Consider the following 12,566-nt stretch of genomic DNA (forward strand, 5'->3'; position numbering starts at 1 on the left):
CACCCGAATCCAGGTCAGAAGCTGATACTGAGTACAGTATAGAACCAGGTACTCCATTTTCTTTTAAATACACATTATAAGAGAGCTGGGTGAATAAAGGAGCATTATCATTCACATCACTTATGATGACAGGAACAATTTTTTTAGTAGAAAGTGCAGGAGAACCTGAATCAGTAGCCGTTATCTCAATTTTATATTCTGAAACGTTTTCCCGATCTAAAGCACCATTGGTAACCAGTGCGTAATTATGGGAAAATGATGATTTCAGGGTGAAATGAGATTTCAAGGGAACTTTTAACGTTATTTTTCCATTATCACCTGAGTCAAGATCTCTGACAGTGAGCAAAGCTACAACTGTACCATTCAATGAGTCTTCACGCACTGGCTTCGGGTGAGAAGTCAATATTATTTCAGGTGCGTTATCATTAATATCTAAAACTTCAACATGCACAGTGCAATGTCCCTCCATCCTCGGAGTGCCTTTGTCTTTCGCACTAATGTCCAATTCATAATTTGCAGTCTCCTCAAAATCTAACTTTCCTTTAAGAACTATTGTACCTGATATTTGATCTATAGAAAAAACAGAAAGAACCGCATCCGATGTGTGTGCCCCGAATGAATATTCAATTTCTCCGTTTTGACCATCATCCATGTCTGTCGCAGTTGTTTGGACTATCAATGTACCTTCTGCGGCGTTTTCATGTACAGATACTTTATACAGCGGTTTCTCAAAAACAGGGACATTATCGTTAATGTCAAGGACTGTGATAGTTATCTGAGCAGTCCCTGATCTTACTGGATTACCTCCATCTAAAGCTGTTAAAAGCAGCTTGTGCACGCCTTTTCTCTCTCGATCTAACAGTTTTGCTAAAATCAATTCAGGGACCTTTCTTCCACCCGCGACTTCCTTAACTCTCACACTAAAACATTCATCTTTACTTAGAGTGTATGATTTTAATGAATTGCTACCAACATCCGAATCCACTGCGCTTTCGAGGGGAAAACGAACTCCCGTAACAGTGGATTCCGCTATTTCTAAACTAATATCATTTGATGGAAATCTGGGTGCGTTGTCGTTAACATCTTGAATATCGACTTCGACGCGAAAAAGTTGCAATGGGTCTTCGATTACAACTTGCAGAGGCAGCACACAGTTGGCGCTTTGTCCACATAAAGCCTCTCTGTCTATTCTGTCATTCACAACCAGCTCGCCCTTTCCCGCATCCACGCTGAAGTACTGCTTACCAGCCTCAGAGGCAACATGCAGCTTGCGGTCAAAAATCTCTGACAATCCCAAACCTAAATCTTTGGCAAGGTTTCCAACCACGGATCCCTCTTTTAATTCCTCCGTGATGCTGTAACGAGTCTGTCCGTGTATTGTACTCCACAAGAAAAAGAAATGATGACACCAAAGCGCCAGCCACCTCCAGTCTGGATATCCTTTTCTCTTTGTCATCCTTGGACTGCTATAACAAAGTATATCCAATCAACATCGTGTCAGAAAAACGAACAATCTGTAATCCATGATCGCTCCCAATCGAATATTTTTCACAAATTACTGCGTATGGAATCAAACCTAAATATGGAATAGTCATATTGTGAAATATGAGCTCATGGCTCGCTCTCTTCTTTGCATTGTCGGAGTCTCAGCGCCGAGGCTGAATGGGGGCAGGGACTGGATTGCTTTGTACAGTCCTGGATCCTATTGGTGCACAGCGTTCACTTCTGTGATCCAATAAGAAGCACGTTGATCTACACTCTTAAAGACACAGCTTTTCTCGCCTGTTTGCAATGTCACGGAGATTTAATTTGACAATTATCCAACCAGGCACACCAAAGAGCATAACACACACTATATACTGCAAAATATTGCGTTAAACAAAAAAACCCCAAAAAATTTCACACCATGCTTCTGAGTTATCGGTTGCAGTGCCAGTCGCTGTCCACCTCAATGGTGCTGAAGTGCTGACAACTCGCTACTGAAATGTGCGCTTTGATAACGACAAATAGATAGATAGATAGATAGATAGATAGATAGATAGATAGATAGATAGATAGATAGATAGATAGATAGATAGATAGATAGATAGATAGATTTACCAACACTTAAAGCCAAATAAAGCTACATAAAATATTATGTGCTCACCTGTTGGCTCTCAAAGGTCCAGGTGCTGTCGGGTAACGACGCATCCAGCACACTGATCACCTCCTTAAAGTCTGTGGTGCTGCTGGGTTTGATCAGAGTGAAATCACTGTACTCGGACATTGGAGACATGCAGGACCTGAAGGACTGACTCTGAGACAACATGTCTCCTCCCAGGACCTCCACATACTTTATGGGTCCGTCAGTGTTGAGCTGAATCTGCAGGTTTCTGTTGGGGTTCTTGTAATCATCACAGTCGCTCCGTCTCGTGCAGCAACTCCCGCTGCTGCTGCTGCTCCTGATGCATTTCACCGCTAAGATGAGAAAAGTCACCAGAGACAGCACGGACACCGAGGCCAGAGACAGAATCAGATAAAGGGTGATTCTGCCTGTTTTCTTGCTGGGCTCGGCCGCTTTCTGTCGGAGGTCTAAGATGGGTTCATGGAGACCGTCCTCCACCAGGATGGACACCGTGACGGTGGCGGACTGGACCGGTTCTCCGTCGTCCCTGATCTCAATGAGCAGCCTCTGAGAGGAGTCGTCCTGCTCGGACACAGCGCGTTTAGTCCTCACCTCTCCTGTGTACAGATTGACGGTGAACAGAGAGGCGTCTGTGGCCTCTGCCAGTTTGTAGGAGATCCAGGCGTTATGGCCCGAGTCTGCGTCCACAGCCGTCACCTTTGTAACCAGGTGACCCGCTTTAGCGGAGCGGGGCATCCTCTGATGAGAGAGGGAGCCCAGGACAGCAGAGGAGGGGTAAATAACAGCGGGGGCGTTGTCGTTCTGGTCCAGGATGAAAACATGGACAGTGGCGTTGCTGCTGAGAGACGGAGAGCCCTGGTCCTTTGCCTGAACCTGAATCTCAAACACCTTCAGTTTCTCATAATCAAACGAGTGCATGCTGTAGATGCTGCCGTTATCCGAGTTAATGTAAACATAAGAAGACACAGAAACGTCCTGAACTTTAGAGTCTAGTATAGAGTAAGCAATTTTAGCGTTTTCACCCGAATCAGCATCATTTGCTGATACAAAACACAAAATGTTTCCAGGAGCATAGTTTTCCCTTACATACACTATGTATGTGGACTGGGAAAAAAGTGGCGGGTTGTCATTTACATCCATTAATTCAACAATTACTACTTTTTCACTTTTTAATGGGGGTTTTCCAGCATCCGCGGCAGTTATCTTGACACTGTACCGATCATTTTTTTCACGGTCAAGCCGTTCATTTGTCACCAGTGAGTAATGATTAGATACCGATGGCTTTAATTTAAAAGGGGACATAGGAGATATATTTAAAATAACTTTACCATTGTCACCAGAATCCGTATCTTTTGCGCTTAATATCGCAATAACTGTTCCTATTGCCGAGTCCTCAGATACAGGTGTTGTTAGTGATGTCACAATTATTTCAGGGATATTGTCGTTAATGTCAATTACTCTAATTTCAACACCACAATGCCCATCCATCTGTGGATTTCCTTTATCTTTTGCAGTTACATCAAATCTATGTAAAAAGTTAGTTTCGTGGTCTAAAATGCCTTTAATCTTTATGACTCCAGTGGACGGGTCTATGTCAAACATTGATGATACCAGATCAGTCGTTTGGTCTGCAAAAAAATATTCAATTTCTCCATTCGGTCCCTCGTCTGCATCTGTGGCTTTAACACGTAATATTTCAGTTCCAGTTGTTGCCTTTTCGCTGACATTTGCTTCATACACCTGCCTTTCAAACTGGGGTGCATTATCATTATTGTCAAGTACTATAACAGTAATTTCCGCTGTACCTGAGCGTACTGGATCTCCACCATCTACAGCAGTGAGGATTAAATTGTGTTCAGGCAGTTTCTCTCGATCAAGAGGTTTATCCAGGACCAGTTCGGGGATCTTTCTTCCGTCCTTGTGATTTTTCACTGTTAATTTGAAATTATAATTTTGACTAATAAGATATGAGCGCACTGAATTGACGCCTACGTCCAGGTCCTGTGCGCTCTCGAGAGGAAATCGTGTGCCTGGATTTACTAACTCTGCAATTTTCAACAGTTTTCCTTTTGTAAGAAAATTCGGAGAATTATCGTTTGTGTCTTGTATTTCAATTTCAACTCTGTGCAGTTGGAGGGGGTTATCTATAATCACCTCCAAAGGCAACAAACACGACGGTCGTTGGCCACACAGTTCTTCCCTGTCAATCCTGTCAGTCACCACCAATTCTCCTTTCCCCAAGTCCACATTAAAATACTGCTTACCAGCCTCCGAGGTGATACGCAATTTACGCCGGTACAATTCCGAAACAATCAAACCCAGATCTTTGGCTATATTTCCTACCACCGAACCCTGGGTGAGTTCCTCGGGGATGCTGTAGCGAATCTGTCCGTCTATTGTACTCCACAATAGGAAGAAATGATGCCACCACATTAACACCTGCCATGTCGGTAATTTCTTCCACATTATTCCACGTTCAATGAATCCGTATCTTTCCACTCGAATCCCAATTTCGTAAATGAAAGATCAGGGTTGTATAATCCAAAGGAGTTGCGTCCTCAAATAAAACGATGTCAGTCATGCTTTGCGTCTGCATATGCATTCCTCCCCTCCCGTGCAGAAAATTGTCTCGGTCAGGAGGCTGATGCGACTCTGTGGAAGAGAGTGGATCTCTTTGTACCACTCTGGATCTCATTGGTCGAGAGAGAAAAGCTACTTCCACCAATCCAATTACCCGCGAGCGTCTACGTTCTACATTCTATGATTCACGTGGAAGGGTGAATCACAGAAAGGGTCTCTCCGTGTCCATCATGTGCATTTCAACTATAGACATAATGAAGAGTATTTTCTATTTTTTTAATCAGGTTTTTGAAATATATTTTTCCTTAAATTATCTGAAGAAAATAAACATTACAATGCTCATTTTAAAGTTGAAATACTACTTATATATAATTACTAATTACAGTGTGGTTGAAATGATTCCTTGACTGATAATGGCATGATTAATCATTTATTGTGTTTATAATATTCCCTCCACTATCCTATCTCCATGCACCTGCATGCATGCACATGTCTTTGTTGCAGAAAAGGCTCTTCGTTGCCTTCCTGTGGCCATAAAAAGCCAGTGCAGGGCTACCGACGTCATTACGTCTTCACGGCTTTCGGCACGCATCACAGAGATAATCCTCTCTGCAGCCACCGTGCGCAAAATACCCGTATGGAGGTCTGTAGAGCAAATGCGATGGGAGGGGGAGCTGCAGATGGAGCAGGAAGGCGTGTACTCTCTCTCTCTCTCTCTCTCTCTCTCTCTCTCTCTCTCTCTCTCTCTCTCTCTCTCTCTCTCTCTCTCTCTCTCTCTCTCTCTCTCTCTCTCTCTCTCTCTCTCTCTCTCTCTCTCTCTCTCTCTCTCTCTCTCTTACACACAGACACTCAGACATAGCCTCCCTTCAGTCTTTCTCATACCTTGGTATAGAGCAGACATGCAGACAGAGCAGAATTATTTTTATTAGAACATTACACTATTCTGCACTCTAAAAACTTTAAACCTTGTCAATGCATTATAATAGTAAAACAAATAAGACCATACAGTCCCGCTTTAATTATATAAATGATAAAACAAATATAAATATAAAACATCACCAAATAGTGAAACAGAGCACAATGCAATGTATAGATTAATATGCAAATACATCATTTTTGTATATTTGCATGTGTATTTGAAGAAGTCACATTTCTTGAATAGAAGTGGGCGACAGGGGGAGATGAAGAGAGCCTGACAAGCAGCCAGTGGGAGGGAGGGCTGAGTGCTTCTTTCAGCACCACCAGGGTGGACAGCGCCACACAGGCGGCCGACTGCTGCTGCTGCATGCTGCCAGAGACACAGCCAGTCTCTTGCAGGGAGGAGAGACCTCAGGACTAGTTATACTGTTGTGTATCACAATGATACACACGGTACAAATACGCCAAGAGTGGCTACAACACAATGACATTTCTAATTATAAAAAGCGCCAGATAGAAATACTTTTTCTTTTTTTTTCAAATTAATTTGGGTGCTTAATATTTCTTTATTTATTCACACCAGTTTTGGATTTAAAGTTGGTGTAATTTATAATTCTAGTTTTTATTTATCATATTCCCAGCAATATTTCTTGAGCTTTTTTTTGCAAGTTCAAGATTTTATGAAAATATTATACTAAAATACTAAAATAACAGATAAAAGTGAAACAGACAGCTGTGAGCACTTGCAAAAGGTTCATTGACTTCAGGATTGCATAGTTTCATGACCTTGGCAGTTAAAAAGTTATAAACACTTAATCTCATTCTGTCTTTTCTTTAATAGCATTCACAACCATGTAAATAAAGTTGACAACTTGTATGGAGCAACTAAAAGTTCACCGTCTTGTCCAGGAACAGGGAGATGGGCAGGTAGAGCTGAGGATCGAGCAGCCAATCTTCAAATTGGAGGACAATCCATTGTACCACCTGAGCCACCGCCTCCCATCAATGTGTTATTTGTGAAGAAGTAAGTGAGTAATCACTTGTAGTAGTTAAATTAAAAAGTAAAATATTCGATAACAACAACTAGTAGGTTACTAAAGAATGAGTCTACATATGCAAGACAGAACAAGAGACTCTTAACAAATGCATCCTGACACATTGTATATAGAGTAGATAAAAAATAAGATGAATAATATGTACATTTCTAAAAGCTGTAGTGTCTAAAATTGGCTTGCACACACAAAAAAGCTGTTATTAATCCAGCCATGTAAACACACACTATCAATACTTGCTGATAAAAGTTTATTAAGCAAGCCTGCAACAATAAAACTTACCTTGATGAAGACTATCATGTTCAGCTATTAACCGTCGCAATTTAGGAAGCGATATTGACCTATCTGAATATATTTTTCTGTTTTGATGTCAGTGCATTTAATTCAGTGATAAACTGTAAGGAATAGCCATAAAAGTATGGGAAGGTTTTAGAGTAATGCACTGTTCCTCCAAAATTAAGGTAATTACAGTAGCTTTTGAAAGCATTCTTGTGCAAGATTATTTTACAGCAAGCTGTATGTATGTCAACAATGTATGTAACAATACATTAAACTTGTTCAGCTCATGAAAAGTAATCAGTAATTAAACATGTATCAAACAAAAAAAGAATAGTAATCACATTCGAAGTTCTGAAGTGCCACATAAACCAACAGCATTGTATTAAAACAAATGTTTGTGGTTATTCAGGAAGGTAAAACAAAAGTAAACTGGGGGCAAAAAAACACTAGACAGTGTTATAATGCAAATATTACATTGTCCATATACCACAAAGCTAATATTTTTGTTAATTGTAAACTTTGCATTGTATTCTTTTATTTCAGCTGGGTGTGTCTAATTATTATAGATAATGTCACAGTATGATAAATCCTTTACGCGAGCTCAACACGGTTTTAATGAACAACTGTGGTAAAGTGTAGCTCGGCCTGTGCTTTTTTAAACATTCAATCTGTGTGACATGCTTAGCATTTTTGAACTGACTATTTATGCTCCTGTGTGTCTTTATAACGTGATGTCATTTATTTATTGTAATGTAACACTCTATAATTTACAAAATGAAGGGCAGCATGCATCACCAAACCAATGTCTAAAATTCAAGATACTGAGTAGAATAATTGCTGCAACCCTGTCGATTTACTTTAACAGCTGGTCTTCACTGCTAATACTTTCTTTAAACCATGTAAGCCTGTTTGCAAGACAGGCTAAATCTAATTCTAGATTCTAGATCTAATTTGCACTAATTTTGTAAGGTACTACTATTAACTATCTGCTCCATGTGTCCATCCATCTGACGAAGTGTCTAATTTGTTGTTAGCATCCTGTTCAATAATCAAAATGTGTTTTGGACATGAATCCTCTTACCTGAACTGATGTCAACACATATCTAATCAGTCAGGTAACAGTATTATGATATAGCAGATGAAATTCAGTATTGAGTTCACTGGTAATCTGCCATATTTGTAGATTAAACGAATGTTTGTACTACTGGGCTTCTTTAAAGGCACTTTTGTGTGAATAATAGAAAAGTGGCTGGTCTTACCTTATTTGGTGATTTAACAGGCATTGGGAAGGAAACGGGAGCAAGACCAAGCAGCAAGGGGGAAACATGAAAGAGAAAAAAAACAAGCAAACAAGGATGTTTGGTTAGATTAGTGATGATACAAAGCTGGACACTGGGAAGTACAGACACCACCTGCAGCATACTTACCATGAGGCTCACAATAAACAAAGTTATCTTTGTGTATGTGTGTGGAAAGTTAACTAATTGTCTATTGCGAGACTGTTGTACGTGAGTACATAAATGTGTATAAATGTGTAAAAAAGTGTGTTCTTTGTAAAAGTGTAAAATAATATAATGTAGTATTGTAGTGTACTGTAAAAGAGAAATACAGGTTAGAACAATGTATTGAGGAGATCATCATTTGAGCAGAATTTCCTAACAAGGTTAACATGTGAGTGAGTTGCTACCTGTATTCTTTAAAGAAACATGACCATTCAACAATGTATAAATATGTGAGACCTGAATGGCTGTGATTGTGTTGTCTGTTTTCAGACAGAGAGAGATGAGAGAGAGAGAGAGAGAGAGAAGGAAAGATAAAGAGTTTGAGAAAGTGTCTTGAGTTACCCCCCCCAAAAAAAAAAAACATCTATTGGAATAACCTGTTCCACACTCAGCTGCAGACTGCAGCAGGGAAATTCTCCAAACAAATAGTAATAATTTCAGTCTGATTGAGAGCAACTATTAATCCAAATATCATCTGAACTGTGCATGTGAACCTTGAAACTTCTTAAAAAGTCTACATTCAAAAATATTTAAAAATAAATAAAATGAACAAATATTTAATATGAACCGGAAAACAGAAACCCAATCAACATGTAGATTTTATGGCTAAAATTTAGAAGACAGATAATACTACGTTGCAAGGTGTAAACTCGAATAAAACATATCAAGAGAAAAACAAATAGTCTTAATGAAGATTAATAGTCACATAATTGCTAGTGAAAGTACAAACCAATATTTAAACACCTGAAAAAAATAAATAATAAAGCAGTTGAATTTGAAACACAACAAGACATTTTAAAGAACAAATTAATCACAATACCAGCTGCTCAAAAGTATTTAAAGCAAAAGTAAAACAACCATGGCAGTATTTTAAAACTTGTCTCAAAGTGAGAAACGTTTCAGTGAAATATTTTTGTATCTACTTTGTCTTTCTGTCTTTTAATATTGGAATTCTTATCGTATACATGTACTTGTTTATCAAACCATACATCATATTTTCTCATTGAAACAAAAATGTAAAAGGTGATCATACAAACAAAAACAGAGTAAGAATAACCATTGATGAAGAATGAAGCTATATAACTAATATCATTTTAAATATACATAAAAAAACAGAAGCTAAAAGCAAAAAAGGAGATAAAGACACAACTTTAACCGTTCTATCTGTGTGGCTGCAGCATGCAAAACACTTCCAGTAATCTTGTAAAATTTTGTAAAACATTTGAGTGGCATTGACTAAAAATTTGATGATGATGATGATGATGATGAAGTTTGATGATAATGAAGATGTATTATTATTATTATTGCATACAATCAAAAAACTGTACAGCAAGCATGCCTTTCTTTCATCACACAAAATTAAAGTCACTAATAGTGAGCAGAAAATTAGGACTTATACGATTTTTTGCAACAGTAATGACACTAAGAGTGCATGATTCACAAGCACAATACTGCACTGCTGCACAAAATCACTACCTTCAAAGCAACAGCAGAGGGCCTAGAGGCGATGCCCCGTGATTAATCCATTAGATCTTTATACAGTGGACCCATGATTATTGCAGCTGAGTGTCAGCGGGAGAAAACTGAAGCTTTCTAAACAAAGAAAACGACCCCCAGGCTTGATTTTATGTACTGTGCTATATTATGAGCTACAGTATGCATTACGAAACATCACCTTTAGCAGACACACATACACGTTTTAAATAACCACAAAAGATTGCATATGAGAATTAGGTCATGTGTTCTATAATAAAGAAATTGAATAACAGAAAAGAGTTGCCTCTCATTTTCAATTAACTGAAACAGATAATTTAATGACACATATAAAGACATATCAAATGTGTCAGCACACTCAATATGTACAACAATGACCATAAAAGTGGAAGAGGAATTAAACAAAGCAGCAAATATTACAACAGATACTACAAGCAGCCACGGTTGCCCACCTCCCCTCCTCCTCCCCATCACCAGACACCCCAGATTTGAGCAACCAGCACAGATTTAGTTTTTTTGTTTGTTTTATTTCTAAAACAGGGGTGTCTCCTGTGGTCCCAGTTCCAACAATAACTGAGAGCACACCCATATCAGAGGCTGCATCTGCTGCTGACCCCCTGTGGCTTCCTAAAATGGTACAGTCCTGCCAGTGAGTCAGCTTGTTGCTATGGTAACACATCCCACCTCCTTTGCTCGCATCCCACCCTGCAGCCCTCCAAACTGGCAGGGTGGAAAAAACAACAACATGGTGTATGAAGAAGATGGAAGAGAAAACATGTATATATATATCGGAGATGACTACTCTCCAGATGCAGATGTAATGAAAACGTGGTCAAATAAAACAGGCTTTTCTACACCACTGGGTACTAAACAATTGCTGGACAAATTGAAGAAAAGCATTTCCAAAAATAGAATTTTGCATGTCAGTAATACTCCACCAACAACAGATATACAACAGCAGTGTATGGTGTCTTTTTATAGACCCGACAAAATGTCCTACAGTGAGAAATCATCCTCTCCCTTTCTCGCTCTCACTGTCTTTCTTTCTCTGCAGCAGAGTGGTGCAGCTGGAGAGGGGGAGGGGAGGGATGGAGAAAATGAGATCAGGAGGAAAAAGGAGAGCCTGCTGGAAACAGTGTGAGTGACTGACGTGGGGTTCTCATCTTGTCTTAGCTCAAATATTGCCCAGTTTTGACCTCAGCAACTGAGTTAATGGCAGTTAGAAATGCAAAGATCTGAAGCAAAATGACAAAAAAACAATCTCAACAATTATATATATATAAAAGAAAAAAACCCTGGTAATGTCCTATGGAAAAAAAATTCTCCCACCCACAGCAATATTTGGCCATTCTTCTAAATCACAGCTCTGTTTGATAATTTGATATTTCATCAACCACATGTAAATGACCTTCTTGTTCCATGTAATCCAGAGTGTAATCCTTCCTGGAGAACTAACCAGAGCAAACATTGAAAACTTGACAACACCAACTCACATCAACAGATAACATTTTTTGCATGATATTAAGCCATCGCATGTTTTAATCACATGGCATCATGCAAAGATACACCCAACTAAAACAACCTGATATGGAATGCTTTGACTTCAATATATTTTGAGTTCAATATCGTATCACCCTGAGACAATGTGTAGGTCATATATAGTACTCTGACATAGAGGGGAGTCATATAAACTGATCTGAATAACAACTGGGATTATTCTGGTAGCTCTTGTCTATATAAACTGGGAATGGTGGCTTTGCTCTCAGTTAATTGCCTTATGTTTGAATCTTTTGTAATCCTAAATATAACTCCCTGTGAAGTGTCAAAGACCTGACTCCTCATCGTTGACTCTGCCTCACACAACAGAACACAACAAACCACAACAGAATGACTTAAGAAGTTAAGTATAGGTTTATTTCGGAAACACTTTGTGACTATTCCTCCTCTTTCTACTCCTACTGATTTTAAACATGATAGCAATAACAATAACTCAATCATTGCTTTTTAGATAACCATCATGTCTCCTACACAAAACACTATAATACTACATTTGTAAAACTATAGTAGGAAACCTTGATAAAGAGTATCCTTACTGAAGGTCGGTTTGAATACATAACACAACACACACACACACGCACACACAAACACACACACACACACATCCTTATAAAATGTACAAAACAGACTCATAAAACAGACTGCACCAAGTGGAGAGAGGATGTTTTTTTCTGAACCTGTGTTATATTTTTTTCAGAACATCAGACTTTCTGTCTAGAAGCAACATTTCACTCAAATGTCCAGAATATGTCAGCTATGACAACAACAACAACAACAACAAAATGATGATAGTATAAACAACAATACTCAAAATATAGTGCAGCATGTGTTCACGAGCCCCACCGGCATAAACATGGACACACAGGTGCTGACCAGGGGAGGGCTGTTTCCTTCATAAAAAAACTAAACAAAAAAAACAAACAACAGAGTATAGACCTGTGGGAACCAGGTGCTTGAGTGAAAGAGTAAAATGTTATGGTTATTACTAACCAAGAGTTTGTATTGGATATAAAAGGCCCGATAACCACTTCAGAGTAGGTTTCTCCAACAAACACAAAA

The 12,566-nt window shown here is 39.0% G+C and overlaps 1 protein-coding gene across 1 annotated transcript in view; it reads right to left on the minus strand.

The window, feature by feature from the left end:
* LOC308134259 (protocadherin gamma-C5-like) overlaps nucleotides 1-4,591 on the minus strand; it is a gene marked incomplete at its 5' end in the record, with an annotated part of 44,885 nt that extends 40,294 nt beyond the window's left edge. The window contains one exon of the mRNA XM_080501921.1: nucleotides 2,147-4,591. Within this exon, the coding sequence (XP_080358047.1) occupies nucleotides 2,147-4,591 (2,445 nt within the window). The remainder of the gene's footprint in view (nucleotides 1-2,146) is intronic.
* Nucleotides 4,592-12,566: the final 7,975 nt, after the last annotated feature.

This window comes from Blennius ocellaris (assembly GCF_963422515.1).
Source record: "Blennius ocellaris genome assembly, chromosome: 9".
Classification (NCBI taxonomy): domain Eukaryota; kingdom Metazoa; phylum Chordata; class Actinopteri; order Blenniiformes; family Blenniidae; genus Blennius; species Blennius ocellaris.